The sequence below is a fragment of the Pseudochaenichthys georgianus genome, chromosome 6 (genome assembly GCF_902827115.2).
Source record: "Pseudochaenichthys georgianus chromosome 6, fPseGeo1.2, whole genome shotgun sequence".
Lineage (NCBI taxonomy): Eukaryota > Metazoa > Chordata > Actinopteri > Perciformes > Channichthyidae > Pseudochaenichthys > Pseudochaenichthys georgianus.
The window spans coordinates 15,250,363-15,278,080 of NC_047508.1; the positions used below are offsets into that span (position 1 = coordinate 15,250,363).

Here is a 27,718-nt window from a genome sequence, read left to right on the forward strand (position 1 = left end):
TGTTTTTATCTTCAGTAGACTGGACTACTGTAATGGTGTCTTTGCAGGTCTCACTAAAAAATATATTAGAAAGCTGCAGCTAATTCAGAACGCTGCTGCTCGAGTCCTCACTAACACTAAGAAAGTGGATCACATCACTCCTGTTCTGAAGTCTTTACACTGGCTTCCTGTGTGTCAAAGAATATATTTCAAAATACTGCTGCTGGTTTATAAAGCTTTGAATGGTTTAGGCCCAAAATACATTTTTGACCTACTGCTAAATTATGAACCATCCATCTCTCAGGTCTTCAGGGACTGGTCAGCTTTCTGTCCCCAGAGTCAGAACTAAACATGGTAAAGCAGAGTTCAGTTATTATGCTCCAAATATCTGGAACAAACTCCCAGAAACCTGCAGGTCCGCTGCAACTCTGACTACTTTTAAATCCAGAATAAAGACTTTTCTTTTTGCCGCTGCTTTTAATTGAACTATTCACATCTTAAACTGCACTGTAACTTTTATCCATGTATTTTTTCTTTTAATGTTTATTTTATTATCTTTTCTTTTTAATGACTGATTTTAAATGCCATTTTCTTAATGTCTTTCGTTTTTTGTAAAGCACTTTGAATTGCCTTGTGTTGAAAGGTGCTTTATAAATAAACTTGCCTTGCCTATGTAGCTCAAGATTAGCTCCTAGTAATCTAAAATTCATTACATTGCATTTAGCTGACGCTTTTATCCAAAGCGACTTACAATAAGTGCGTTCAACCAACAAGATACAAACTTGAAGAAAACGGAATCATTTAAGTACATCAGGTTTCATAGAGCTAAAACATTTCAAGTGCTACTCAACTGGCTTTAGATAAGCCAGTCCTTTATTAGTATATAAGTGTTTTGTTAGTTATTCTATCGCTCGAAGTGGAGTCGAAAGAGATGAGTTTTCAGTCTGCGCCGGAAGCTATGCAAGCTATATGCTGTCCTGATTTCAATGGGGAGCTCATTCCACCATTTTGGAGCCAGGATAGCAAACCCACGTGTTTTTGCTGATGGGAACTTGGGTCCCCCTCGCAGTGCGGGTGCAGCGAGCTGTTTGGCTGATGCAGAGCGGAGTGCACGTGCTGGGGTGTACGGTTTAACCATGTCCTGGATGTAGGAAGGGCCAAATCCATTCGCAGCATGGTACGCAAGTACCAGTGTCTTGAAGCGTGTGGGAACATTTTGGAAGGTTGAAGATCAGACGAGCCGCTGCATTCTGGATGAGCTGCAGAGGTCGGATGGCACATGGAGGTAGACCAGCCAGGAGGGAGTTGCAGTAGTCTGGCGTGAGATGAAGAGAGCCAGTGCCGGAACCTGCGTGGCTTTCTGGGTCAGGTGGGGACGTATCCTGCTGATGTTGTAAAGAGTGTATCTGCGTCAGCGGGTTGTAGCAGCGATGTTTGCAGTGAAGGACAGTTTTTTTATCTAGGGTCACACCCAGATTCCTTGCAGTCTGAGTCGGGGAAACAACCGGGGCCGATGTTGATTGTTAGGTCAAGGAAAAGCAGTTCAGTCTTGTCAAGGTTGAGCTTGTGGTGATGAGCAGACGAGAGAGATGTTTGCTAGACAAGCAGAGATGCGTGTGACGACTTGGGTCTCTGAGCGGGGAAATGACAGAATTAATTGGGTGTCGTCAGCGTAGCAGTGGTATGAAAAACCATGCGGGCTAATGACAGATCCGAGCGAGTTTGTGTACAGGGAGAAGACGAGGGGACCGAGGACAGAGCCCTGAGGGACCCCTGTAGTTAATTGAGGAGGGAAAGTGCAGAGCCTGAAACTCCAAGTTATTGGAGAGTGCGAAGGAGGATCTGATGGTTCACCGTGTCGAATGCAGCAGACAGGTCCAGAAGGATGATGCCAGAGGAGAGGGAGGCTGCTTTGGCAGTGTGCAGTTCCTCAGAGACAGCAAGGAGGGCAGTTTCTGTTGAGTGACCTGCCTTGAAACCAGACTGGTGCGGACCCAGAAGGTTGTTCTGATGGAGATAACACGAGAGTTGTTTAAAGACAGCGCGTTCAAGTGTTTTAGACAGGAACGGGAGGAGAGAGACAGGCCTGTAGTTTATAACATCGGACGGGTTGAGAGTGGGTTTCTTTAGGAGACGGTTTACTCTTGCCTCCTTGAGACTGTTTGGAAAGTGACCAGAAGTTAGAGAAGTGTTGATTAAATGGGAGAGGAACAGTAGAATATCAGGAGCGATAGTCTGAAGGAGGTTTGAGGGGATAGGGTCCAGATGACAGGTGGTAGGGCGGGCAGAGGTAATGAGGGTAAGAACCTCACTTGGAGAGAAAGGGTAAAAGGAGGTTAGTGTGTGGGTGAATGGTGGGTCTGGTGACCCAGTAAGAAAAAGAAGAGCGAATATCAACCTTTTTTTTCAAAGTGGTTACCAAAGTCGCTTGACAGAAGGGAGGAGGGGGAAGGGGCTTTGGGGGGGTCCAGGAGGGAGGAGAAGATGGAAAATAGTTTTTTGGGATTGGAATAGGAAGATTGGATCTTACCTTGAAAGAAAGTGCTTTTTGCCTGAGAGATCGAAGCAGAGAAAGAAGAGAGGAGAGCCTGATAGGTTAGGAGGTCGTCATGGTGTTTGGATTTCCACCGTTTCCGCTCAGCAGCCCAAAGGGTGGTTCTATTAGCACGCAGTGCGTCATTTAGCCAGGGAGCAGGAGGGGACTGACGAGCCTGCGGAGATGTGAGAGGACAGAGAGAGTCCAGAGAGGATGAGAGTAGAGAGGAGAGTTTCTGCAGCAGAGTTTGGAGGCAGGAGTTGGAACGAGTCAGAGGAAGGGAGGGCTGAGAGCACCGATGAGGCAAGGGTAGAGGGGGAGAGGGAATGAAGGTTGCGGCGGACAGGTGCATAATTAGAAGAGATTAGTTTGTTATGTTTGGAAAGGGGTAGAGAGAATGAAACGAAGAAGTGATCGGATCTGTGGAGCGGGTTTGCAGAGAGGTTAGAAGTAGAGCAGTTCCTTGAGAATATGAGATCAAGGACATTGCCAGCTTTATGAGTTGGTGGGGACGGAGACAGTGAGAAAGCAAAGGGGGTTAAAAGAGATATTAGTTCAGATATCTTCCCTGTCTGGAGGTTGAAGTCTCCGAGAAGTACAGCGGGAGGGCCAGTTTCAGGGATGTGTGAGAGGAGATTATCTAATTCCTCCAAGAAGTCCCCCAAGGCGCCTGGTGGACGGTAGAGAACAACAATGGTTAATTGTATAGGATGGGTTACTGTGTGACGGCGTGGAACTCAAAGGTGAAATTAGGTAGCTTGAAGAGGGAAAAGCTCCATTTGGGAGAGAGCAGGCGACCAGTGCCACCTCCTCTGCCAGTGGGTCTGGGTGTATGGGAGAAGGAATATGCTGTGGAGAGAGCTGCTGGGGTGGATGTGTTGGATGGAGTAATCCAGGTCTCAGTGAGAGCAAGGAAATCTGCAGGGAGGCGTAGCCAGAGATGAAGTCAGCCTTAGGAACAGCTGACTGGCAGTTCCACAGACCAGATGTTGGATCTCAGTGGAGCATGTGGGATAGACAAGAGCAGGCCGGTTATATCGATTAGGAGATACACAGGGCCAGTGATAATTGTGAGAAGACACAAACAGGAATGGAGAAAATACATGATTATAGCATGAGGGGCTAAAAAACTAAATAAAATAAAACACCAGCGATACTTGGCTCAATCAAAGTAGGATTTGCCTCCCTCGTGACTCCTTTGTCTTTGTCTGAAGCTGACGCTCCAGGAAAGTGCTACCTAAAATGGACACCTGATTGCTGAGTTCTTACAGCTGTGGGGCCACGCCCCTTTAATTAGTTAACTATCTGCAGCTGGTGGCCCTCAAAAGGAAATCTTGACTGGCTCCCTCCTGAGTTGTTATTGTCTTTTCAGTGGCACAATGGATTTACAATTACATTAAACTAGTGATGGCGAGATGGCCTTATGAAGCTTTGATGCTTTCCAGCCAATTGGTTCGCAAAAGGCTTCATCATGGGCTTCATTTGAACACAAACCCCCTGTTGGTCAAAGTGTGTAAAACAGGCAGATTGGACATCTCAACAGTGTGCTCTATCTCCTACCGAGTCCCCAATGAGTAAAGCCTTAGAATTACTCTAAACAACGAACATTAAATTATATTTTCATGTTAACAATATTGTTTTTATTTGTGTTGAATGATTGTGATTGAAAAGCCTAAGGAGGCTGGTAAACATTGCAAAGAGGGATTTGTATTCCTTAATAATATTCATAAACTTAACCATGTTGTAGCCTGAGAAAGGCTAAACCATATCAAAGAATACATTTATTAACTACATTATCTCATTTAGCTGTAGCTTTTATAAACAACAAAAAATACGTATTTTTCAGTCGTTGAACCAGGGACCCTGCGGTTGTGAGTCAACTGCTTTCCAGCTGAGCCACAGCACACACGCTGAATTTCACCGAAAACACTGGACGATATTTATTCATTCCTACATTTATTTATGCTTGTGTCCATTTATACTTATGACATATTCCGACCTCGATATGAGTGAGGGTCTGAGCTATTTTAATTCTATCGTGTCACCGGGCCCGGGTACAGGAAGGGTAATATGGTTCTTATTATACATCCATCGGTATTATGAACGTTGTGGTTCAACCGGGTTCAACCGATCTGAATCGCTTCCTGAAGCAGTCACGTGGTATCGACAGGCAGCGAGGCTTCGTTTGTCATCGGTGACGTCACTGTCCCAAAACGATACAAGCCTCGATACAAGCTTCACAAAAAGCTTCGGGGATTACTCGACACACGCTCTGAAGCCTCGGCGCAATACGTGACATCACTAAATTAAACCCTAAGTTATAAAGTTATGAGTTTAACCCTTTATACAGTTACACCTACTCAATAAAGCTCTTAGTATTCTACAAATGTTTAAATCAAAGTTAACCCTATAGCAGTCAGTTAGTTCAGTTTTAAGGTTTCTGTCAAATTAGTTGTCCCAAGTTTCTGCCTGACAGACAGGGCCGGACTGGGACAATAAGTCAGGCCGGGAATTATACACCCAGCCAGGCCACTATCAGTTTTTTGTGCCATTTTGCTGGATTTATTTGTCAATTTTTACAGCGTTGCTGCCTGTAGTGATAGCCCTCTACATCTACTACCCAAAAATAAACATATGGACATGGGTTACTATTTAAAATGTGCAAATCTATTTAGGAACCTATGTGAACATATTTTAATTGTGGGTGGACCTCAAATTCTATAGGGGGGTCCGGGGGCATGCCCCCCCGGTAAGATTTTTTTTTTTTAAATGTTGGACTTAAAGGTGGGGTAGGTACGTTTGAGAAACTGGCTCGAGATACACTTTTTGTTATATTTCATGGAATGCTCTTAACATCCCGATAGCAATGAATATCTTTTTTTTTTTTTTTAATAAACGTTTTATTTTTAACAATTTCACCCCAAACAACATTTTAAACAGAAACATCAAATATAAACAATCAACACAAAAAAAGGAACTATTTCAAAAAAAGGAACTAGGCAATGAATATCTTAAGTGCTTTGACAAAAAATACATACAAAAATGTCATCTGTGGAAGCCGTAGTACTGTAAAAAGTACAACCAATCATCTGAGCCAGCCCGGCAAAAATAACTGGATGGCCTACCTGCCTGTCAGCCTTCCATCTGGGCACAAACTTATCTCGTGCCCTCATTGGTCATGTGCGCGTTCGTGTGTGTTGGAGGAGGAGGGGCTCTGTAAGGAAGTGGCAGATTTTTTCCGGCTGTGTATTTTCAAATTCTAGAGCACTCGAGCTGGTTTCTCCAAAATTACCTACCCCACCTTTAAATGCATCAATCTGGTGCATTTTGAGGGGGAAATAAAGAGACTACACCCATATGAAACAGAACTGTATACATTTAAATAATCATACAATCATAAAAACATGGCCATAACCAATAACATACCATATATCCAATATGAAAAAACATTGAAATTTGTTTATTTATTTGTTTTTGGTTCATTTATAGTTGTGAGTGTGTCTGTGCTCTTGAACCAGCCTCTCCTGTCTCCCTCCTCTCCCCCTGCTCCACTTTGAGGCAGCAGCAAAGACTAGTTTTAGCTTTCAACACGTTTTAATAGTTTATCTTGCCTTTTTTCACCTAGTTAACGTTTTTTTATTATTAATGCATATTTTACTAATCACTCCCCCCTCAAATGGAAATATGTGTTTACATAAATGGTGACCAAACCGTTTGAGACCCACTGAGATAACTTAGACTAAGTTAACTATCTAAACACTTTACCTCACCTGTGCTGTAGTTATCAGCCTCTCAGTCTGACAGCAGAGGACTCTCCCCCCACCTTGTTGTTGAAACAGCTCCTTATATCCGTTAGCGCAGCTAGCTAGCACCAGATGCTAACAACAATACACGTAACCGGTGCGCGCGCTTTATCTCACTCGCTTGCGCCCGAGTTTGAATGACACACAGAGACGAATCGAGGGCATTAGTGTATGATCTGTATGAAAGTGGCCATGTCGGCAGGCCACATCATGTAGACAGCCAGTCACCCTCTGTGAGGCAGAGTCAGACCCACTTTTGCGCAGCGTTGCGTTCACAATACATACATTAAAAAAAGAAATTCCTCAGGTCAGCAGGCCACTTAGCAGGCCAGGCCATCGGGAAACCTCCCGGTCCTCCCGATGGCCAGTCCGGGCCTGCTGACAGATACTGTAGCCAAGCCCGCCTTAACCTGCCATCAGGCACTGGGGCTGATAGGTTTTGGAGGCCCCCTATTTAAACAACAAATCAAAGTCATTTATAGCCTCGGCAGGCTCTGTGATCGCACTTCTCCACTCTGCTCCACGCGCGCCTGGTCCTCTCCTCCAGATGAGTGACGTATCGGGCCTCCCTCATGTATTTGTCCGGTTGCCGTTGGCTCCCCTCCACATAGCAAGTCCTCGTCGTCCTCTCCTCCAACATCCCTCCTCTCTGTTTTTCCTCTCCCGCTACTCCATCGCTATCAGAACCAGACGGCCTACTTGGCTCCGAAGCACCGCTGCCGCTCGGTACAGCCGCTCCTCATCCTGGCCTACAGGTTTAAAATAACCTGTAAGCTTCGGCATTTTTTGTAATAGCTGCTTGTCTCGAAACTCCTTTTCCCTCAACAATTTCCTTTTCCGAGCGCCACTCTCAAACTTTTTCTTCTCCAACAACCTTCATCTGTCACTCAATCACTCGCAATTTGAATAAGTCACATGTGAAACATTATCATTCTGATTGGCTGTTAAGTGGTGCCCACTGACTGTTACGGAGTCAACATTTTTGAGAAAAATCTCTGGAATCTATCGATCTGATTGATTAGCGGAGCAAATGATCACAATAGTATGGAGGGAAGATATTTTCGTTTGGATTACTGGTCTGGGGGAAGCGAGTGTGTGTGTGTGTGTGTGTGTGTGTATACGTGTGTGTTTGTGTATTTTAGCGTTTGTGTGTATTGTGTTTGTTTCTCCGGGAAAACACTCACAAGAAACACTGGCTGTTGTTTTACCTGCTGTGACGTCAAGTCACTCCGTTCTCCGCTTGTAATTAATGCCGTTACAAGCTTCAAAGTTGTATTTATCATCTGAATTTGCCGAAACAAGTTTAATATTCTGAAAGCCAAGGCTTTGTTTATTTGAAACCAGATGAAAACAAACTGTAACGGACCGTGCCGTGTTATCTATGATTACTATACGCCTTACATTCATAATTTCAGCGGAGGGAGGGGAACAGCAGAGTGGCGAGGGAGAGCTGTCTTCTTCCCTTTACAAGCTTCAGAAATGTATTTATCGTGGGATTTTGGAAATAAAAATTGCATATTCTGAAAGCCAAGACTTTGTTTATTTAAAAAAAAAAAAAAAACATCCGAAAAAAAAAATAATTGAATTCTTTTTTTGTATTGGCTCATGATAGGCCCCCAATCTCCGTAGGCCCCTGGGCTTCAGCCCAGGTCAGCCCGTGCATTAAGGCGGCCCTGTAGCGAGTTTGAGATTTAAAATCACAATTTCAATCAGATCAACTACAGAGCATTTATACAGAGTACATACACTGAAACAGAGAAGTCTAAAAACAGAATGTTACTCACACAATTCTAGAAGTCACCAGTTGTTATCCTGTCAAAATCGAGTTGCACACTGAGCAAATAGATTATTTTTCAATGGCATTTTGATGTGTTTTATATTCCTGTCTGTGGGAAAACAGTAGGCTCTGTCTGTAGAAACAAACTGCACTTCAAAGTGGCAGTTCACCTAGAACACAACAACGCAAGACACAGGTCACAGAATCAGACTGGTAACAAAATACGCTGTAACACCACCCAACCTGGCAAGTTCCTCAGCCAATCAGCGTACAGCTGGTTTGACCCGTGCTCAGCTGAACCTGTCCGCAAGCAACAATCGAGCGCTGTGACAATCAAGTGGACCGCCTAAAAAGTTTGTATTTTCTATTAGCTAGTCAAGATTATTGCATTGCAGTTGGTGAGCGAATTATATGATACTGTAGCGATAGAATTTATCAAACTAGTCATACATATTTCGCCAACGTGAAATACGGGACCTTTGCTATTAGCTATCCCGTTTTAACGTGTTTGAGCTAATGTGTGCTAGCTAATTGGCTAACTAGGAATAGCCAAAGCTTTCAGAACGGTTATTTTGTCATATTGTCAACTAATTTCCCCCCTAAGTGAATTTCCTTCCAACCATGTAATGTTCACTGCTCTTTACAAAGGTACATGTACGAGATGGGACAACAGAAGGGCACTAAAGGAGGAGGGAAGCCCAAGCAAAAAGCAACGAAACAGCAAAGGCTAAGTGGTAATGACAGCGCTGGTGCCGTGGGAGATGCGATCAAGAACAGGTGAGTCGTGTGTGAGAAGGTAAAGATGGATAGCTGAATGATATGCTGACAAACACACTTCAGCTAGCACTTATTGATTAATCAATCAATCAAGTGTCATTATAAAATAAATTACCTGTATAGTTACCCTTTCATAGTTGTCAAGCTAGAGCAGTTCACTAATAATATATGAATATGACCTGACTGCAGCAGATGCAGCATCTGTTCAGCCTCAGCCAAGGCCAGACATCAAAGCAGGTTTTTGCAATGATCCTGCAAGCAGCATTGCCTTTCGTGTTGTTGAAATGTGGAGACAAGTTCATTTTGATTTAGAAAATAAAGATAAATCAGATTGGAGTTTGAGAAATAAGGCATTATGTGTTATCAAAGGAGACAAAACTGTTTTTGAGAGAGAGTGCTAAGTTGGCTGAGCTGTCAAGAGGGCCACTGGCATGACTGCGTGCATTAATTTCACAGAGTACAGTGGGTACTCCATCTTCATATGAATACATTAATTTACCTTGATATCTGATGCGTTTATTACCATGCATATGTGAGCAGACAAATGAATGTGGAGTGATCTGTCATTGGATTGTGTAATTGATGAGAGCAGGGAGATGAATAGACACCTGTAAGCGCTCCTGGCAGCAGAGCAGGCGGCTTTGTGTGACGGCTCGCCTCTTGTTATTTCATGGCACACTGACTGAATTACTGATTAAGGTTCAACTTATCCTTATCAGCTCTGAGACTCAGGGAAAACATTTTCCTGAGCGTGAAAGGGCGTCTTGCTTTTAAATGCAGTACTGCCTTAGTGTGATGCTCCAAACTTATGTAGCTGGAATAATGCTGTTTATCTTCCTGTTATATCTAGCCCTGAAGGGGGGGAAGGTCAAACTGAAAATAAATATGTTAAGATGTACTCAGATGAGATGTACTTTATACATCTTCAGAACTTAAAGGGGACCCATCATGCAAAATGCACTTTTGTACGTCTTTTATACATGATTATGTGTCCCCGGTGTGTCAGGGAACTCACAAAGTGTCAGAAAACACAACCCTCTCTCTTTTTCTCCATACCCAAATCTCTAAAAACGGAGCCGATTATTATTTGAATTGTTCTGCCGTCAGAAAAGGGGTGCTCCGCCTATATGGGCAACTCTCCACCTATCAGGGGAATGAGAGACTGCTGGAAAGCGCTGGAGACGCTGTAGTACATATGCCAGGCCTGTAAGTGGTGCTGTATATCAGCACATGCAAAAACAGGGCTGGAAAAGAGCAAACAGAGCGAAATGAGGCGTGGCTAAAATGCATGATCTGTTTGGTATTTTGAAAAAAAAACTTCACAGACATGTTTTATATAGGTATGGCCCTAGAATATATTTTTCCAATATAGCATAATAGGTCCACTTTAAGATGGACCTGACGTTCTGCATTACTAACAACTTTTTCTTTTACTCTCATTTTCATGCCTGTCCAATCTTGACATCCTGATGAGCAGTGCAAAGTCACCCAAACCTACACAGAAACGTGATGATGAAAAGTCTCCAAAGAAGGTAAATCACACATTTTCTTCTCTTCTCTGCACACTACACAAAGTTGGATGTGGCTAAATCTGACCATATGATCCTACTTAGTGAGGCCAATTTTGTACATCTTGATGGAAATGTGGCGTCATATTGACCAGGGTAGGGTTGTGATGTCCATCCATAACTCGTGCTCTGTCTGTAATTAGCACCAGGGTGAAGATCCCTGCCCCAGTTACCCACTGACCCCAGCTCAGAGCGTCATAGCTGCAGTTTGTTCAGCAGCTTGTCATACTAGATTACCCCTCTACTATTATAGACCCCATCATTCGTAGGGAATATGTACATGCATGCCAGTACCAGGAAATAGGGATGTTATGATCTTAATCTTAATTTAACTAAATTATTCCAGCATTCTGGCTAATTACAGACTTCATGTGTGCATTTGTTTATCAACAACTATTTCTAACACAGGCCATAAACTACCTTTGTTCATTTTGTTGCATTACAGTTGTGCTGTGTTTAATGTAAAGCATGTCCTCCCCTCAGGTCAAGTCACCTAAGACTGAACCTGTGGAGTCAGCCAACGGTCCCAGGTAGGGATAAACTCATCATACCAGTAGACTGTCTCTTTATAAAAGGCAGGGTTCGTACGGGTGCTGGAAATCCTTGAAAATGCTTGACATTTTATGAGGTGTTTTCAAGGTTTGAAAAGTGCTTGAATTTTGGGAATGGTGCTTGAATTTGGGATAAAGTGCTTGAAATTGTAAATGCTTTACTTCGCTTTTTAGATTAAAAGAAAATAAAGAAGTCGGAGCGCACTTAATTGCTTCGCTTTTACATAAAACAGCTCCGCTCCGGCCTTCCCGCGCTATGCCCGTGACCTGCAAGTGTATTTGTTACGTGTGACCTGGGCATTCTGATGAGAGTGATGGATGACAGTATGCCAGGAGGTTGCAGTTTCAACAAGCGTTGGCTAGCAGAAGACAAATACAAGCCATGGCTAAGACGAGGGTCAAGCCCACGAGTAGCCTCCTGCAAAGTTTGTAAAAAAATGTTCAGTTGTTCACGATGGGAGAGTCGGAGCTGACGAGCCACATGAAAGGTATGCCGTAGTAGAGCATTTTGGATTAGGCTAACGTTGCATGTTACGTTTGTTTAAGCCAGTGGTTCTCAAAGTGGGGGGCGCGCCCCCCCAGTGTGGCGCAGAGGCATGAGAGGGGGGGGCGCGAGAGACCAGGAAGGGCCAGTGAAGCCGTTGTCCCCTGGTGGGTCCGGGTCCGCCTCCTCGGCCTGCAAACGCCGCTCCTCCTGCCCGTCTCCCGCTGCCCGTCTCTTGTCTCCTGCTGCCCCAACAGCCATGGCCCCCTGGTCCATTCCAGGCACAGCCACCCCCAGCCGCGGCTCCTCTCTTTGGTCCCTCTTCCTTCCTCTCGCAATTTTCACCTCCTTACTTGGTCGAATCCCACTTCTGACACCAAATGTGAAGCCGACCGTTGAGCGGCCCAGACCAAGCAAGGAGGCAGAGGCAGAACGTCCAAAAATATAACCCGACGTGGGCATTTATTAAAATCATACACATGACACAGCCTCAATCTGCTGCTCCTGTGCACACATCCTGCAGCCACAAGGATCTCACACACACCCAGCCCTATCAACAGACAGAGAAACCAAGCCTAAATACACCCACTCTAATCAGCACAACAAGACACATGTGAGGGGGGAGGAGACAACACAAGACACCAGGTGCACACAATCATCAGCCACAGACAACATATACTGTGCAATCACGCCAACAAAGTGCCATACCACCCGGCCTGAAGCCGTCAGTCCATAGTGACGAAGCCACCTTCGTCACACCCACCTTTAAGTGTTAGACATTAGAATTGACTATTCTTGTCTGTCACATACTCTTCTTGTCTGTCACATACTCTTCTTGTCTGTCACATAAGTGGCGCAACTGAAGCGTTATTGCGCTAAAGGGAAATTATTTTGACCGGACATTTTAACTGAAGAGATTTAGATTTGCCGGCTAACGGGAACTCTGACGTCGCCATGTTGTGTGCTTCGCGGATGCGCTCGGCTCCTCTCGACTGCTGCTCGGGTCTGCTCGGTCAGCTTCCGGATGAGGAGGCATTCGTTCGACCAACTTACAGTAGATAACATTACAAACATTTTTAACAAGGGCCATAATAGTGTAAATAATGTTTGTTTTGGCAGTTATAACTGAATGTAATGTTTTCTACTTTTTTACATCTGATGAAGGCATTTGCCTTCATCAGATGGAAAGTGTCTTGACCAACAACTTAAGTATTTCTTATAGCTATGCAGGGTGTGCAAGCGAGCAAACACAAACAAGAACAAACAAAAAAAGTTAAATGAAGAATAAAATTGAAATTGTACAATATAATATTGTGGTGGTTCATCTTATAATTCAGTCTAATGCACCAGACAGCATCTAAGACCTGCACAAATCTAAATGTTCTAGGGGGAGGCCCCCCAAACCCTTTTTGCGTCATTTCGTCCACGCGCATTTTTCAGGGCAATCTCTATTGGGCTCAGGGCCATCTGGAAATTAGCTTAGATGGCCCACAGGGCTATGTCAGGTAGAATGTTGTAAGGTAGAATGTTGTAAGGCAGAGGGTAGCACTGCTGTCTGTATGGACAGATTACAAAGGTGGGAGATAGCTTCTGCAATAATTGGGGCTGCAACTTTAAAAAAAGAAGGGGTCCAGCCCATCAAGACCTGCAGGTTTGTTGGGATCAAGTTTACTAAGGACCTCCAGCACATCGTTTTCACTATCTTTCTGCAGGCAGAAGCTGTGACATGGGGCTGCGCTAGAGGGGCTGGGTGGCGGAGTGTTGGTGGGGGGCTTAGGAGGCGCTATAGAGTCAAGGTTCCCACATTTAACAAAGTGCTGGTTAAAGAGCTCTGCTATGCGCTCATTACCGGTGACTACTATATCCTCAATAAAGAGGGAGTTAGGCAGATGAGAGGATGGGGGTTTATTCTCCATCTCTTTCACTGTTTTCCAGAATGTCCTTGGATTGGATACACAGAGGTTGAATTGATTATGGAAGTAATCAACCTTGGCTTTGCAGATAGCCTGTATAGACTTATTTAAAAATGTCCTGAATGATAGCCAATCGTCGTGGGATTTTGAGTGACGAGCCCTGCGTCAGGTGGAGTTCTTGAGGTGAAGCAGTTCAGCTAAATCTCGTTTGAACCAAGGACTGAATCGGTTTTTTATCCTCATTTTTTTTATGTTTATCGATTACCATACTAAAGGAGTCATAAAAGAAGGACCATGCAGCATCGAGGTCAGGGATCAAGCTAATTCTGTCCCACTTGATGGCAGCCAGTTCGTAGAGGAAGGCTTGTTTGTCGAAATGTTTCAGTGTTCGTCTGTGAGTGGTAAGGACTGGCTGTTTAATTGTGCCGCCATTACGAATGCAGCCAATAAGACAGTGGTCACTGAGATCGCTACAGAAGACGCCAGTTTTGTACCTGTCAGGGTTATTTGTGAGGATGACATCAAGGAGGATGGCTTTTTCTGGATTTTTGGTGTCATACCATGTAGGAGTGACGAGTGAGGATAATCTGCGAGAGATTAAGAGACCTGTTTTTGGACCTGCGCAGGAGAGTTCAGCATGTCCCAGTTTAGATCCCCCAGTAGCACAAACTCAGAATTAGTGTGGGGTACCAGGTGGGTGCTGAGAGCAGGTAGGGTACATGCTGGGGAAGAGGGTGGGCGATAGCAGCCAGCGATTGTCAGTGTCGAGCTATTTCCCAGTTGAATGTTTACAATAAGTAGGTCAAATTGTTTGGGGACAGATTTACTAGTGGCGATGGAACACTGGAGGTGTTGCTTTGTGAATATAACTACTCCACCAGCTTTAGATGATCTATCCTGCCTAAACACATTATAACCAGCGATGCCGATGTCAGAGTCTGGGATATTCTTCTTCAGCCAAGACTCAGTGATGACAAGTACCTCCGGATTTGAGGTGTAAACGAATACTTTTACCTGGTACATTTTTGGCAGTAAGCTTCTAGCATTTACATATAGAAAACCTAAAGCTTTACGAGAGCAGAAGTCAGGGAAACTCAGATCATTGTGACAAATATTGACATCAGGGTACAGGTCAGAACTAGGGCTACATACAATAGAAGGTCCAGGGTGAATATGCACATTGCTCTATATCATCAGTAGTAATACAATCAGAGCACGGCCAAGAGATAGCAGTGCCTAGTTTGTTTTGTGCGCACATTGACGGTGGAATGTAACGTAATCATCTTGTGTAGCGACCTCATAATCACACATGATAGTAGTAGCTGTTCGCATTTGTTATGCGCAGGAGGGGGTAGGGAGGCGGCGAATAACGCAAGGAAAAAGCAGTACAGTTTGGAATTAGCCATTGTTAGTCAACAGTCCTTGGTTGTCCAAGTCCTTGGTTGTTTATAGCTTAAAGAACATCTGATTTAATGTGGAATAATCATTTGAGTACAAGTATGTGTATATAAATATGTAATTACAACAGCTGTAAGATGCTTGAAAATGCACCTTGAAAAGTGCTTGACTTTGGAAAAGGTGTAAGAACCCTGAAAAGGGCCCGTTTATGCTTATTTTCAGGTTCACAGTTGTATTGTGTGTCTTCTGTGACATATTTACATGCTTTAATGTTCAAAAATCCCTTTAGTTTTCTCATACTACCTGTGTTGCAGCACCTCTTTTCACCCTCTGCCCGAAACCAGAGTCCAGTCTGCTCTGATTGGTTAGTGGTTTGACTCTGTTGTGATTGATTAACTGCTAAGAGATGTTCCGCCCCTTAGCCTATCACGTACAATGTGTTGGAGCGCTAGCCAATCCCAGCACGGGTGTTGCATAGTGATGTTGTTGTTGTGTTGTTGTGTTACGGATTAAACAAAGGAGTCAAATTGAGGTCTTTCAGGCAGAGAAACTCTCTGGAGGGAACTTTGGGATGTTAGCCTAAGCAGCCCATTAACATGCAGAAAAACCTAAATAACACACTACCGGAAAGGGAAAACCACTAAAAAGCATAATAGGGCACCTTAAAGGCTGGGATGATAAACTGACAAGATACAGTGGCAATGAAATATCCCAAATCTTACTGTGCTTTTCTTTGTTTGAATGCCTCCTGAGTTTGATGGAAATGGTTTATTGCGTTTAGATGTTTGAGGCCATTTTTGAGGCCATGTTTGAGCCATTCCCTTTCTACGTGTTAAGCTGTCTCACAGAACATGTATTTTACCCTGCAATGAAGACAAATATCTGCTGCTTGTCAGGAAGTAATACATGATAATGCATGGTTTGAATAGTTTGATGCTCAGCAGGGTGTTTCTGGGATGACGACTTTGGCCGAAGGCCTGCTGTGTCAAATCTGTCTCACAGCACGTTTCTACTGAGCTGTTAATGGATTGTTTCCCAGACGTGGACCCAAACCGATGTGACAAAAGACATTTTAAAGGAAATGTTGGTTAGAAAAAGTGCTAAATCCTGTCTTTTTATGTTTCTCCCATAGGGATTATCTTTTGAAGAAAGGCTCAGGTGGCAACTGTGCTAGCTGAGTAGGTTTCATGCAGGGAGGAAAGTTAGGGGCAGCAGAGTTACAGAAGAAACATAAGGCTATTAGAAGCACTGACCGTAAATGTCAATGGGCGCAGTGACCCAACCTCCTTTTGTTTAGCTTTTTATGGATTGTGCTCAGTGATGCATTATATCAAAAATAACATGACCGTTTCTTCACACTCTTTTTTCCTTCTCTCCACACTGAGCACTTGAACTCAACAGCTTGACAACAGCCCACACTTAAGAAGGACTGTCTGAATCCCTCGCCCCGCCTGCCGCTCCGAGTAATTTAATGTAATATCTGCTGATAACAAGTCCAGTTCCTAGATTATACAGTTGCACAGTGCACTCTTTAGTATATTAAAAGTATTCAAATTGATCCAATATATATTAGGGCTGTGCATCTTCACTGGTCTCACGATTCGATTCGATTACGATGATCCTGTCAACGATTCGATTCAATTCGATATCCCGATGCATCACGATTCATACCAATGCGTTGCATCCTCAATTTTCTATATTAGGCCTACTGCACATGGCTTATTTTTCATCAATGCATACATGCAGTAAATACATATGAACTCTCTTTTTATTATTTAGAAAGTGCTTCAGAAATCAATAACATAAATGTCTTGACATTAATTTATAAACCAAAATAAATGAATTGTATAGGTCTAGCCTCCCTATATCTGTGTGTGAAATTGTTCCATCCTCAAAAACAAAAAAATAATGCTTCTGCAGTCTAGCTGCAGCTTCTAGCAACAGTCTTCTGTTAAGAAAGGACACTGAATGTGGCATCACACACAGGACTTGAGTCTGAACACAGCAGACAACAGGAGTATTTACAACAGCATATACAAACAAAAATAGTGCATGTGGGTGCACACTTACATTCTCTGTCTTACTGTTACATAAATCCCATGAATGTATGAGATTAAATTAGCTTCATTATATCTCAATCAGTGATTACGTGAATAATAAAGTTTCTATCGGGACACTATCAGCATGTCACTCATTATTTTCAGGAGGGGGCGGGGTTTGGAGGAACAGAGGAGACGGTGATCGCGGAAGCTTTTCTCCTCCTGCCTTCACAAACTTTATACACGTATATATCAACTGAAAATAGCAAGAGGACATTCATGCTCTGCAATCCAAGACTTAATTAAATCCACCAAAAACCTGACATGATTGTAACATAAATCCCTGTCTGTGTCTCTGAGCCGCAGCGACACGGAGTGATTCAGAGCGGGTCCTTCTGCTGTTGGTTCTGGACTGGTGTTCTTGTGTTGGTGGATAAAGCAGACTGCTCCGTGTTTGGTGTTGCTGTGCCGCTGTGCCGCTGTCACGTCTGCTCCCTGATCTCTGCGTCACCGACCGATTTGATATTAAAGTGACAGAAAAAAAAACATTATAGTAAAGCTGCGGCCAGAAAATCAGGAAGCAACGTGACTACGCTATAATCGATAATCTTCCATCACTGCATCGATAACGAATCGTCCACGTCCGCATCGCAATGCATCGTAGAAACGATTATTTTCAACACCCCTAATACATATGCTAGACAATGGAATGGCTCTGCAAACGACTTCACATAAATGAGGTAACATAAATAAACAGTCTTATACTGCGTAATGCTGTCGTTTATGTTTGGTCGTGTTTCTCCGGGCGCAAAGTGCAGCACCTGCTCTTACACACACAGGAGCTCAGTGTAGTAGAGGAGAGACAAAGTCTTAAACCCTCCCGTTGGGGATTCATTCTGCACCCGTTGCAATACTGGGCATGCATGCTGCTCGACTGAAAACAGCTGTGTGACAGCTGACGTTAAGCAAAGGATCGGATCAGGCTGATGCAGATCATTTAAAAAAATCACCTTGATTGGCCCTGATTCCAGTCTATGAAATCAGACTGGATCACTACTCTAAAGTTAGAAAAGTAAACAAAAAAGAAAACATGGAGAGAGTTTCACATTGGCGTCTCCCAAATGTGTAATTTCTTTTGAATATAAAAAGAACTTTGGCTCAAAAGTAGTTTGCCTACTGTGAATGTTAAGAGCGTTGATGTGTCAGCATGCATGTGACCGTGACACATTGTGACACCTGGAGGCAGGCAGCAGGGTTTCTGCATTCACATGTCATATTAAAAAAAATACCTCCGTCCCCGATGGGAGCTGTCGCACAAAGCCTTATGCAAATGGCACCTGTTGAAACCAATTTACTCAATGTGTCTGTTTTTGGCCCATATTCTGCCGCACTTAAATGTAAAAAAAGGGAGATTTTTACTTCTGTCAGCTCGATGTCTTCATGAATAATGACATGCAAGTTGGAATAAGCACTCTGAGTTTGAATGCACTTGTTTGTGTTGTGTAAGTGTAGTTGACACTGAAATCCCAAATAAAGTTTTCATGCACTTAAGAGCTAGGTAGATTAAAGACATTAAAATTGCACTGGAGTTGCTGGATAAATGCAAAAGTAGAAATAGAATGAAAATGAGAGGTGATGGATTCAGTGATGACATGAAAATGTAACCACCTCTCACCGTCTTTTCTTTGTTTGTACAACAGCCATCATTAATGTGAGTATTCACAATAGTTTCAATTCAATTAAGACTTACCTTGCCTTTTATCTTATTTTTAAGGGGCCCTATTATGCTCATTTTAAGTTTGTAATTTGTACCTCTACTGTGACATGTCTCCATTCTTTAATGTTCAAAAAGCTCTTTATTTTCCTCATACTGCCTCTGCTGCAGCACCTCCTTTCACCCTCTGTCTGAAACCAGAGCTCAGTCTGCTCTGATTGGTTATCTGGCCGGCTCTGTTGTGATTGATCGACCGCTTAGAGATGTCCCGCCTATTCCGTACAATGTGTTTGAGCGCTAGCCAATAGAAGCGCGAGTGTTACGTAGTAGGGGTGTAACGGTTCACAGAAGTCACGGTTTGGTTTGTACCTCGGTTTGGAGGTCACGGTTCTGTACGGTTCGGTACAACAAGAAAAAGAAAAAAAAAGTCCCAAATGCATAATTCCAGGTTTGTTGTTATTTATTTTTGAACAGTAGTGCAAGTTTCAGTTTAAAAATAAGGAACTCTGACATTTTGAATAATTAACTGTATTAAACAGTTAAAAACAAACCATACACAGTACACTCAGATGGCCATATTATCTATAATGGCTGATGTCAAACAAAAAGGTTTCATCAAACTGTAAAACTAAAAAGAATGTCTTGAAAATATTGCATCATAAATAAGAAAGTGTTTCAAGAGCGCAAAGTCGTTTAAAAACATATGCCAAAAGCTTCCGTTATTTATTTTTGGTCTCTCGGCTGTCATGTCTCTTGGCTTCTTAAAAACAGCGGGGATCAGCTGTTGAACAGCTGTTGTCTTTTGCCGGGCTCGGGTGATTGGCAAATCTGGGTGATGCCTTCTGATATGATTTAGCATGTTTGGCGTGTGTTTCAATTAGCATACCGCACCGCTGTCTAACAACGCCGACACACCGTCCTCGTATGATCCACCACTCGCACCTCATCGTTATTGTAGTCCACAGGGAACCCGAAATGTTCCCACACAGCTGATTTTAAAAGAAGCAGGTGGGTTCTAGCTCCTGTGTGTTATCTGAACTCACCATACTAACTTTTCTTCTTCTTGTATTTTGTTCGTTTTGTTGTTGTGTTTCTTCTTGTTCTTCATTTGTTGTTTAAGGGCGGCTGGCAAACAGCTTTTAGGCGCAATACCGCCCCCTGGATTATTTATAGTGTAGTGGATACTGCCCTGAATTACAGACTTTTTTCCCACTCGTAAAAAAAAGGTGTATTCGTCGTGTGACTGCATGTGCCGAACCGTGACGGTACGGGACGAATACGGATACCGTTACACCCCTATTACGTAGTGATGTCACTATGTCATGGCAGTAAACAAAGAACTACAATCAAGGCGTTGCAGGCAGGGAGGGGAGTGTGTGGGAGAGAAACTTAAATCTATAACCTACTACAGGAATGAGGAAACCCCAAAGAGCAGTATAGGGCCTCTTTAAGAATTCAAATTCCTGTGACCTTTTTGCCCTCTGTTTTATCCGTTGAAGTCCAAAATGTATTTGCTAAAGAGGTCAATCAAAGCTAAATCCAAACTCAGCTGTGGTCAGAGAGCAGAGAAACTGGGAGAAGGCTCATTACTCTCAATCTAAAGCCAGCAGGGGTCGGCCATACTGTAGTATGTAGTGCTGAGAGAGTTCCCTAGGAGCATACTAACGGCCCGTCCACACAGCAGTGTTAAAAAAATCATGTTGCCTCGCTATTCGCCGAACTGCATTGTGGGGGAGCAAAGCGAAGATTTCCAGGATTTTCAGGATTCAAAAGTTGAGCAATGTTCAACTTTTGAAGCTGAGGTGGAAGCGTCAGCCAATCAAATCCCGTTTATGTAAATCTGACAGTACAAGCGCTAGCCAATCAAACCGCGTGCAAGCTGGGAGAGCCAGACCGCAGTTCATTTTCTATACTCCTGAAAATGGAGGAGAAATTAGTTATTTCAGTAGCAAATCACCCGGTTCTTTATGACAAGCCGCTAATAACGTAACGGGATACAAACCGGAGGAACCAGGCATGGAGGGAGGTGGCAGAGACAGTGGGTGAAACTGGTAGGTTTTCGCCTGTTTGTGGAGTTTATATCCAGTTTACTTCGTTTTAACATTGCTATTGCTTTGTATGTCGGGGGCGGGAGATTCATGTGATTGGTTGTTGGTCGCGTTGCTCGCAAAAAATCCCCAAGCTTTCAGACACGCCCACCTCCAAGATTTTCAAGATTTTTTTAACGCTGCTGTGTGGACGGACTTATTTATTTATTGGCAGCAGTGGTGACTCTTAATTTGTTGATTTCCTAATGTGAGCATTTCCCTACCCACTGATTCCCCACTCTGCAGGGAAATACAAGCTTGTGTGATTTCCTTTTAATTTCTAATGGCTGTAATTATCTCATTATCATTACTGTGTCGGTAATGTTCCCTAATGAACCATAATCATGTGTCATTTCTTGTGGTCAGTGTTTTGGCTTTGTGTGCTTAAGGATCTTTTGTCCCTCTATTCCACATAGCAGGGTTATTTTCTTCTTATTCTGTAGCTGGCAGTGTGGCAGACAGCTGTGTAAAAGGGCCATTAAGCTTCTATTCTTCCTTGTTGTTGGCATGTTGAAAAGGGGCTAATTCAAAATCAACAGCCTCCAAGTCGGCTCTTCTAAGACCACATTTAGAAAAATACACAATGAAATCTTCAAAATATGTTCGGTGAAATGGGGATTGAAATTGGATTAAATTGTAAATATTTTTACATTTTCTAATTTTAAAAAAGTGTTACCGTCACAAGAGTTCAAAGGGTGACTGTTATTTTACTCCATGCTTCAAAGCAGTGGACTCTGTTATATGCTGTGTGTTTTGAAATATGGCAAGATAGATTTACATTACAAGGCATACTCCTCATTATTAAAAGCAACCATTAACAATATGAGAGTGACGACAACTTAATATGTCCTCTCTTCATTTTTGGGGTTTAGGGAATCGGTGAAACAGGAGCCACAGGATGATGACTTTGCCGCAAAGAAGAAAGGCATGAAAAGAAAGAGGATTAAGGATGAGCCCATAGAAGGCGCTTCACACTCCACTGCTACACCCACGTAAGTGTGATTAGCTCTTTAAGCCGTGGATTGGCCCGGAAGGAAAGCACTTTTTACTTGTAGAAAGTTGTTTTGCTATCTAAAACACATATGTTTGATTCCCGTCTTCCTTTCTTTTCCATATTATGTTTGAAACTAGAGCCCAGTCTGCTCTGATTGGTTATCTGGCTGGGTCTGTTCTGTTGTGATTGGTCAACTGCCTAGAGATTTCCTGACCCATAGCCTATCACTTACAATGTGGATGTTAGCCTTTGCAGACCCTTTACAGGCACACACATATATATATATATATAACACACTGCAGGAAGAAGTGTCATTCTACACTAAATTGCGAGTCAGTCAAAATGTTCGCAACTTGTCATTGTTTCCAAATGATGCACCTCCAGTAAGTATTATAATTATAACTAACTACTAGTATTCTGTCTGTCTTCTGGGTGCCTGCAGATCAAAGAATAAAGATAAGAGAAATGGGCAGGAAGAAAAAAGTGCTGGAGAAGATCAGAGAAAGAAGTCAAAGAAGAGAAGAGAAAAGGTAAAGCACTCTGTCTTCACAAAGTCATCGGTCTTCATCAATAATACCCCCCTCTGCTTTATGAAGTTTGACGGAGTTTGAGTTGTTTGAATTCACATGGTGAATTTTTCTCGGCACAGGCGGTAAAGAAAGATGATGGAGAGCACCCGGTGTCCCAAAAACCTAAGAGGACAAAAAAAGAAATCACGGAAGCGAGGGTCAAAAAGAAGGAGGATGAGGAGAAGAGTCGCTGGAGATGGTGGGGGAAAGACACACACATTCAAACACAAACTACCTGGGGGGGGCAACCGGAGTGCTTTCATTCACTTTTTTTCCATCATCTTGCTTTCTGTCAGGTGGGAGGAGGAGAAGTATGAAGATGGCGTGAAATGGAAGTTCCTGGAGCACAATGGACCCTTCTTCCCCCCCGAGTACCAGCCTCTGCCAGACAACGTTCACTTCTACTACGCTGGTCAGTGGAGCACAGAAGTTAAATGTGTCAGAAAGGGTGATTGAAACGCAGTTGAAAGGCTTTCTCCACTCTCCACATGTCTTCACTCATGACTGCAATTTTGAAATATCTTGGTACCTCTCCGCTGCTGTAGTCTATTCAAAGCAAATCGCTCCACTTCAAGCACTATACAGTAATATCACTTCTGGACGGTTTTTGTGGGTTCTTTCCCTTACCTTTTGTACTTAACTTTAAACAAAACCAGAAATCGAAGAAACAAAGAGAAACAAGATGGAAAATGAGACGCGGCTAAAGTAACTGGATGGCAAACTTATCTCGTGCCCTCATTGGTCATGTGCGCGTTCGTGTGTGTTGGAGAAGGGGCTCTGTAAGGAAGTGGCAGATTTTTTCCGGTTGTGTATTTTCAAATTCTAGCGCACTCGAGCTGGTTTCTCAAACTTACATACCTCACTTTTAAGGGGAGGAAGATAAAACCAAAAGAAAAAATTTGATTACAACAGATCATCAAAATATACCTTGACAAATATAAGAAAAAAAGAACAATACACCAAAAATACACATAACTTTACATTTCTAAAGCAACAAAATTGCACATACCTGCAGTGCTTTGTGGATGTGTATGTTGAATTGTGCATAACAGCTGTAAAACAATCCAATAATAACTTGTATTCCTCCGATTCACTGCTTTATTCTCATTAACACAGCTTTATGCTGTTGCGCTCGCCTCCTTTCAGTGCTTACAAAACACAACCGACTTTAAAATCATCATAGCAACATCCAGCCTGTTGGACGTTCAAGAAAAAGTGAAATTGCATAGCCTTCCCTCCACATTCTTTGGCCTCTTTTGTATCATTTGGATCAAATGGGACAGGCAAATGATACTGTTGTTTTGCTGGAAATATGTAAGTGCAAATCTTTTAAATAACAAAAGAAAACGGGACCAGATTTAGAGGAACAGTGGACAAAGTTGCATACTGTATAAAAAAAGATGTCTAAGAAGTGGGTGTTGAAAGTGTGTTAGGTCTAACAGATTGATAACATGTTGCTTTTGATTTGTTGATGAGTAAAGCCAAAACAGTGTAACAGTTGTTTTGATTTGTTAGTTCCTGTGCTCTCATGTACAGCTCACTCTTTATAGTGGGACTAAATGTACATCTTTGTCCTTGCTTCTATAAATTCACTGATTAGTCTGACAGCCAGGACTTCACGGGAGCTGAGTCCTTTTTGAGTTTGTTTTTGTAACAATGTTAGGATAGAAAGGCCAAAATACTTGGTGGTTAAATAAAATAAAAAAAGTGTTTTCTGTGTGCAGGGAATAAGGTGAAGCTGAGCTTGGCAACTGAGGAGGTGTGCTTGTTCTTCGCCCAGATGTTGGACCATGAATACACCACCAAGAAGGTGTTCCGGGAGAACTTTTTTACAGATTGGAGGAAGGTAAGGCGAGAAAGAAAGGCATAGATCTTCTAAATCCGTGGGGGTAAAGAAGCCTCCCCTCACTGACCTTCTGAACTGACACCTTCAGCTCAGAGCTTTATCCCTAGCAGTAAAAAAGAAATAAAGTGAATTTGACATTTAAATGAAAACAAGCCCTTTTACAATTTCAAATAAAACAACATTCATTTTCAATGTGACATTTGGTAATGTGAACCATTGTTTTTCTGTCTGGCAACATTTCCCTTGATGCTGCTACAATCATGACTGGGAGCTTTGACACCTGTAATGTGCCATGTAGACGAGTGCTTTTAATGGAGTTACTCTAACTGCTACTACAGAGGAATTACGCAGAGAAATCAGAAACACTATCTAGATGACATCAAAGTACAGTATCAGTGGTCTTTAGCTGTGTGTGTGTGTGTGTGTGTGTGTGTGTGTGTGTGTGTGTGTGTGTGTGTGTCCGTGTCCGTGTCCCCGCGCTGGCTTCTGTCAGGATGTCCTCTGTGCGCAGAAAGCACCGTGCCAAGCCCGAGGCATATCATGCAGAATTAATTTTGCGCTGCTTAGTGCTCAATGCACTTGAAAATACGATTTGTGTGAAGGCATTGATATGCTAATCCATACAAGTAGCTGCCCTGCATATGAACAAATCCAATTAAACTGTTTTATTATAGCCGGAAAAAACTCGCCTCGCTCCACTGCCCTCAGTGCCCGCCCACCATCCGGTGTCAGTCATGCTTAGATACGCACACTGACTGAGGGTCCACACTGTCGGAGTGTTTGTGGAGAGGTGTGTGTGCTTTTGATTCTCATATGAACCTAGGCGACAGTGGACTGGATCAGTGCTGCTCTGAGAAGCTTCCTCTATGACTCCTTTTATTATCTTTAATGGATTTCTTCAGGTTAGACGCCCTTTTGTTTGTCTATGGTTAGACCATATAAGTCTTTCTTCTATTGTGATTTCTATTAGAATTGAGAACGATTAGGCTCACCAGTTTTACTGATTAGCGATGTGTGAACACAACATCAAGATGTCCTTCAATAAGCCCGGTTCATTGTTTATCAGAATTAGTATTCTTTATTTATACTTAGGGAAATTGGGTTCTATGAAAGTTGTTTTATTTTAGAATTAAAAAATGATAAAGAAATTACGTATTAATATTTCTATATACACAAGAAGTAAGAACAGACAATAAAAAGATAATATAAAATCGAGTAAAGGTTTTAATATGAACAAAACATTTTTTTTTCAACGAAAGACGAATTAAATGAAAAGTTAATAATGTGAAAAAAAAGATAGAAAAAAAATAAAATAAAAGATCAAATAAAATAGAATTAAAATATAAACATAAATTAAAATGTGCTATGAAAGATGAAATGTAATGGAATAGAATACAAATATTTATATAAACAGTTGCACAATTAAAGCTACGTACAATATTTATGTGTACATACATGTATCGCTGTTAGAATCTGACGCTCGAGAACAACATGCCTGTACGCATCGTCACCTGAAACACAGTTGTTGCTCAACACCAGGGGTGGGGAACCTCCGGCCCCCGGACCGTATACGGCCCGCGAGACCATTTGGTACGGCCCTTGAGGTAATTTATAAACACACGCAAAAAAGAAAAATTTAAGAAATCTAGACCGCAAAAAAATTAAACAAGGGAGTGCCTGTTTTTCCTGGCCAAGGTCAGGGTCCTTGACACAACACGAGCCTAACGCGTCATCACGTGGTATATGTCTCGTCTGACAGGGGTGCAGTTCTGAGGGAGAGCACCAGAACGCCACTTCGTCACTTCCAAAAATGGCAGTACCCATAAGCAGCGCCATAATAGAATGTGGCGCTGCCCATAAGGAGCCGTACACATGCCGCAGTTTTTGCGTGGCTGTGTCTTTAGTTGAAAGCCCAGTGGCGATCTGTTCATCTGTCATACTGATCATACAGTCAATAACTTTGTTGTTATTAGCATCTGGTTAGCTAGCTATGCTAACGAATATAAGAAGCTTTTTCTACAACCAGTGAGGTAAAGGCACATCTTTATATGATCAATAGTTATAAAAAAATAAGAAAATTAAGTAAACGGGTATAAAATACTATATGACTGTAAAAAAAAAGTTGTTATTAATAAACAAGAATACAGTTTTTCTTTTAAAGAAAAATAAAATCTGCTTACAGTTCTGTTTCATATGGGTGTTGAGAGATGTATCCATAGATCTCCTAATGTTGCTCTCAAAGTGCACCAGATTGATGCTTTTAACTTCAACATTTAAAAAAAAATCTTGCCAGGGGAGCATGCCCCCCGGACCCCCCTAGAGGAGGTTAGGTCCCCCCCCCACTTAAATAATGTCCACATGGATAGGATACTAAATACATTTGCACACATCATGTGTCCATATCTTTCTGTTTTGGTGGTCATGCCACAACCGTGCAGGTGCATGCATACGTGAGTCATTGTAAGATATCTGGATTAAGAGGTTGCTTTTTCTTTGCACAGCATGAAAGAAAGGCCAAATTAATGGGCTGTGATTTTAGTATTTTTAAGCAGATGTTGAGTTCAATAATTTGTACGGCCCTCGGAGGATGTTGAAAAAATTGAAATGGCCCTTGAGAGGAAAAAGGTTCCCCACCCCTGCTCTACACAGTAATTGCTGGTCTCCAGTTCCTGTTTCAATAGCTTTCCTCCCCATAAATTCAATTCAAAAGCCATTCGTGTTGACCTGACATTTTAGCACCAGAAACTTCCGTGATGAAGCACAAAGCCCTCGCTGACTCGCTCTGTTTTTGACCTCTTTGATGGGGTGACCCCTTGTTCAATAACAGTAGAAAGTTGACAATTATAGTTGAAACTCAGCTGCTCCACTCTGTTTGTTTAGCTCGCTTGGCACTGCAGTTCTTCGGGGGAATGTGCTTTACTCTGGTCTTTCATAACGATTCAGCTTTTTTACCCTTTTCTGCCACTCAGCCTCCATAAGGATGAGCAATTAAACAAAAGGTCACGGATGTGCTTTGATCATGCTTGTCTTATTTGGTTTTATGATTTATTATTGTATTATGCTCTATTGGAGGCACAAAGGTTGCGTATAAATAGCTCCCAGTAAATTGTATAAAGCAGCAGAATTGTCTCTTTCTTCCCTGAGCTCAGGATTCTGACTCGGCACAGAGGAAGTGTTTGAATGTGCATTCTTTCTGTGGTCAATATAGTGGACACTTCATTTGTTTTATCAATATTTCTCAGCTCTAATACTAAATAACAATTGGAAGAATATGCGAAATGTGGCCATTATTCAAGAAATTAATTCTTTTATTTGTTTACTTGTATTGGTTTCTTTATAGGCTACTGCTACCGACAGTGAAACGTGAGAAAAGTGTCGGAAAGAGGACAGTCTACTTTATAATCAAACAGTACAGAGTGTTTATGCCTCCTTTTTGTTACGTATCCCAACCATTTCCCCCAGCCTTTTAGAAGTGTATCTTCCATAACTTAAGTGAGTTTCTGTATTATTAGAATATCACTAATGTTCAGCAATGTCTGGTGCATCAATCCTAAGCCAGTTCTGAGTGATAGCCTTCTTTCCAGCAGCATGGAGAATATTGACCAGATATTTATCTTCTTCATGTATAGTTCCATCCATACTTCCCAAATATAGTTCAATACAAGTTTGAGGTATTCCGTACC

General features: G+C 42.5%; 1 protein-coding gene across 3 annotated transcripts in view; it reads left to right on the forward strand.

The window, feature by feature from the left end:
• The window catches only part of LOC117447919 (DNA topoisomerase 1), a 55,293-nt gene that overhangs the window by 2,268 nt on the left and 25,307 nt on the right, over positions 1-27,718 (forward strand). The window contains exons 1-9 of one of the 3 annotated variants that reach the window (XM_034084925.2): positions 8,339-8,448; positions 8,744-8,872; positions 10,350-10,404; positions 10,924-10,970; positions 21,499-21,618; positions 22,063-22,150; positions 22,270-22,388; positions 22,486-22,601; positions 23,914-24,035. In XM_034084925.2, coding sequence (XP_033940816.1) covers positions 8,748-8,872; positions 10,350-10,404; positions 10,924-10,970; positions 21,499-21,618; positions 22,063-22,150; positions 22,270-22,388; positions 22,486-22,601; positions 23,914-24,035 — 792 coding nt within the window. In that variant the 5' untranslated portion in view covers positions 8,339-8,448; positions 8,744-8,747. Of the gene's footprint in view, positions 1-8,338; positions 8,449-8,743; positions 8,873-10,349; positions 10,405-10,923; positions 10,971-19,413; positions 19,548-21,498; positions 21,619-22,062; positions 22,151-22,269; positions 22,389-22,485; positions 22,602-23,913; positions 24,036-27,718 lie in introns of those variants that run through there. The other 2 variants (XM_034084926.1, XM_071203467.1) reach the window with 2 other exon arrangements.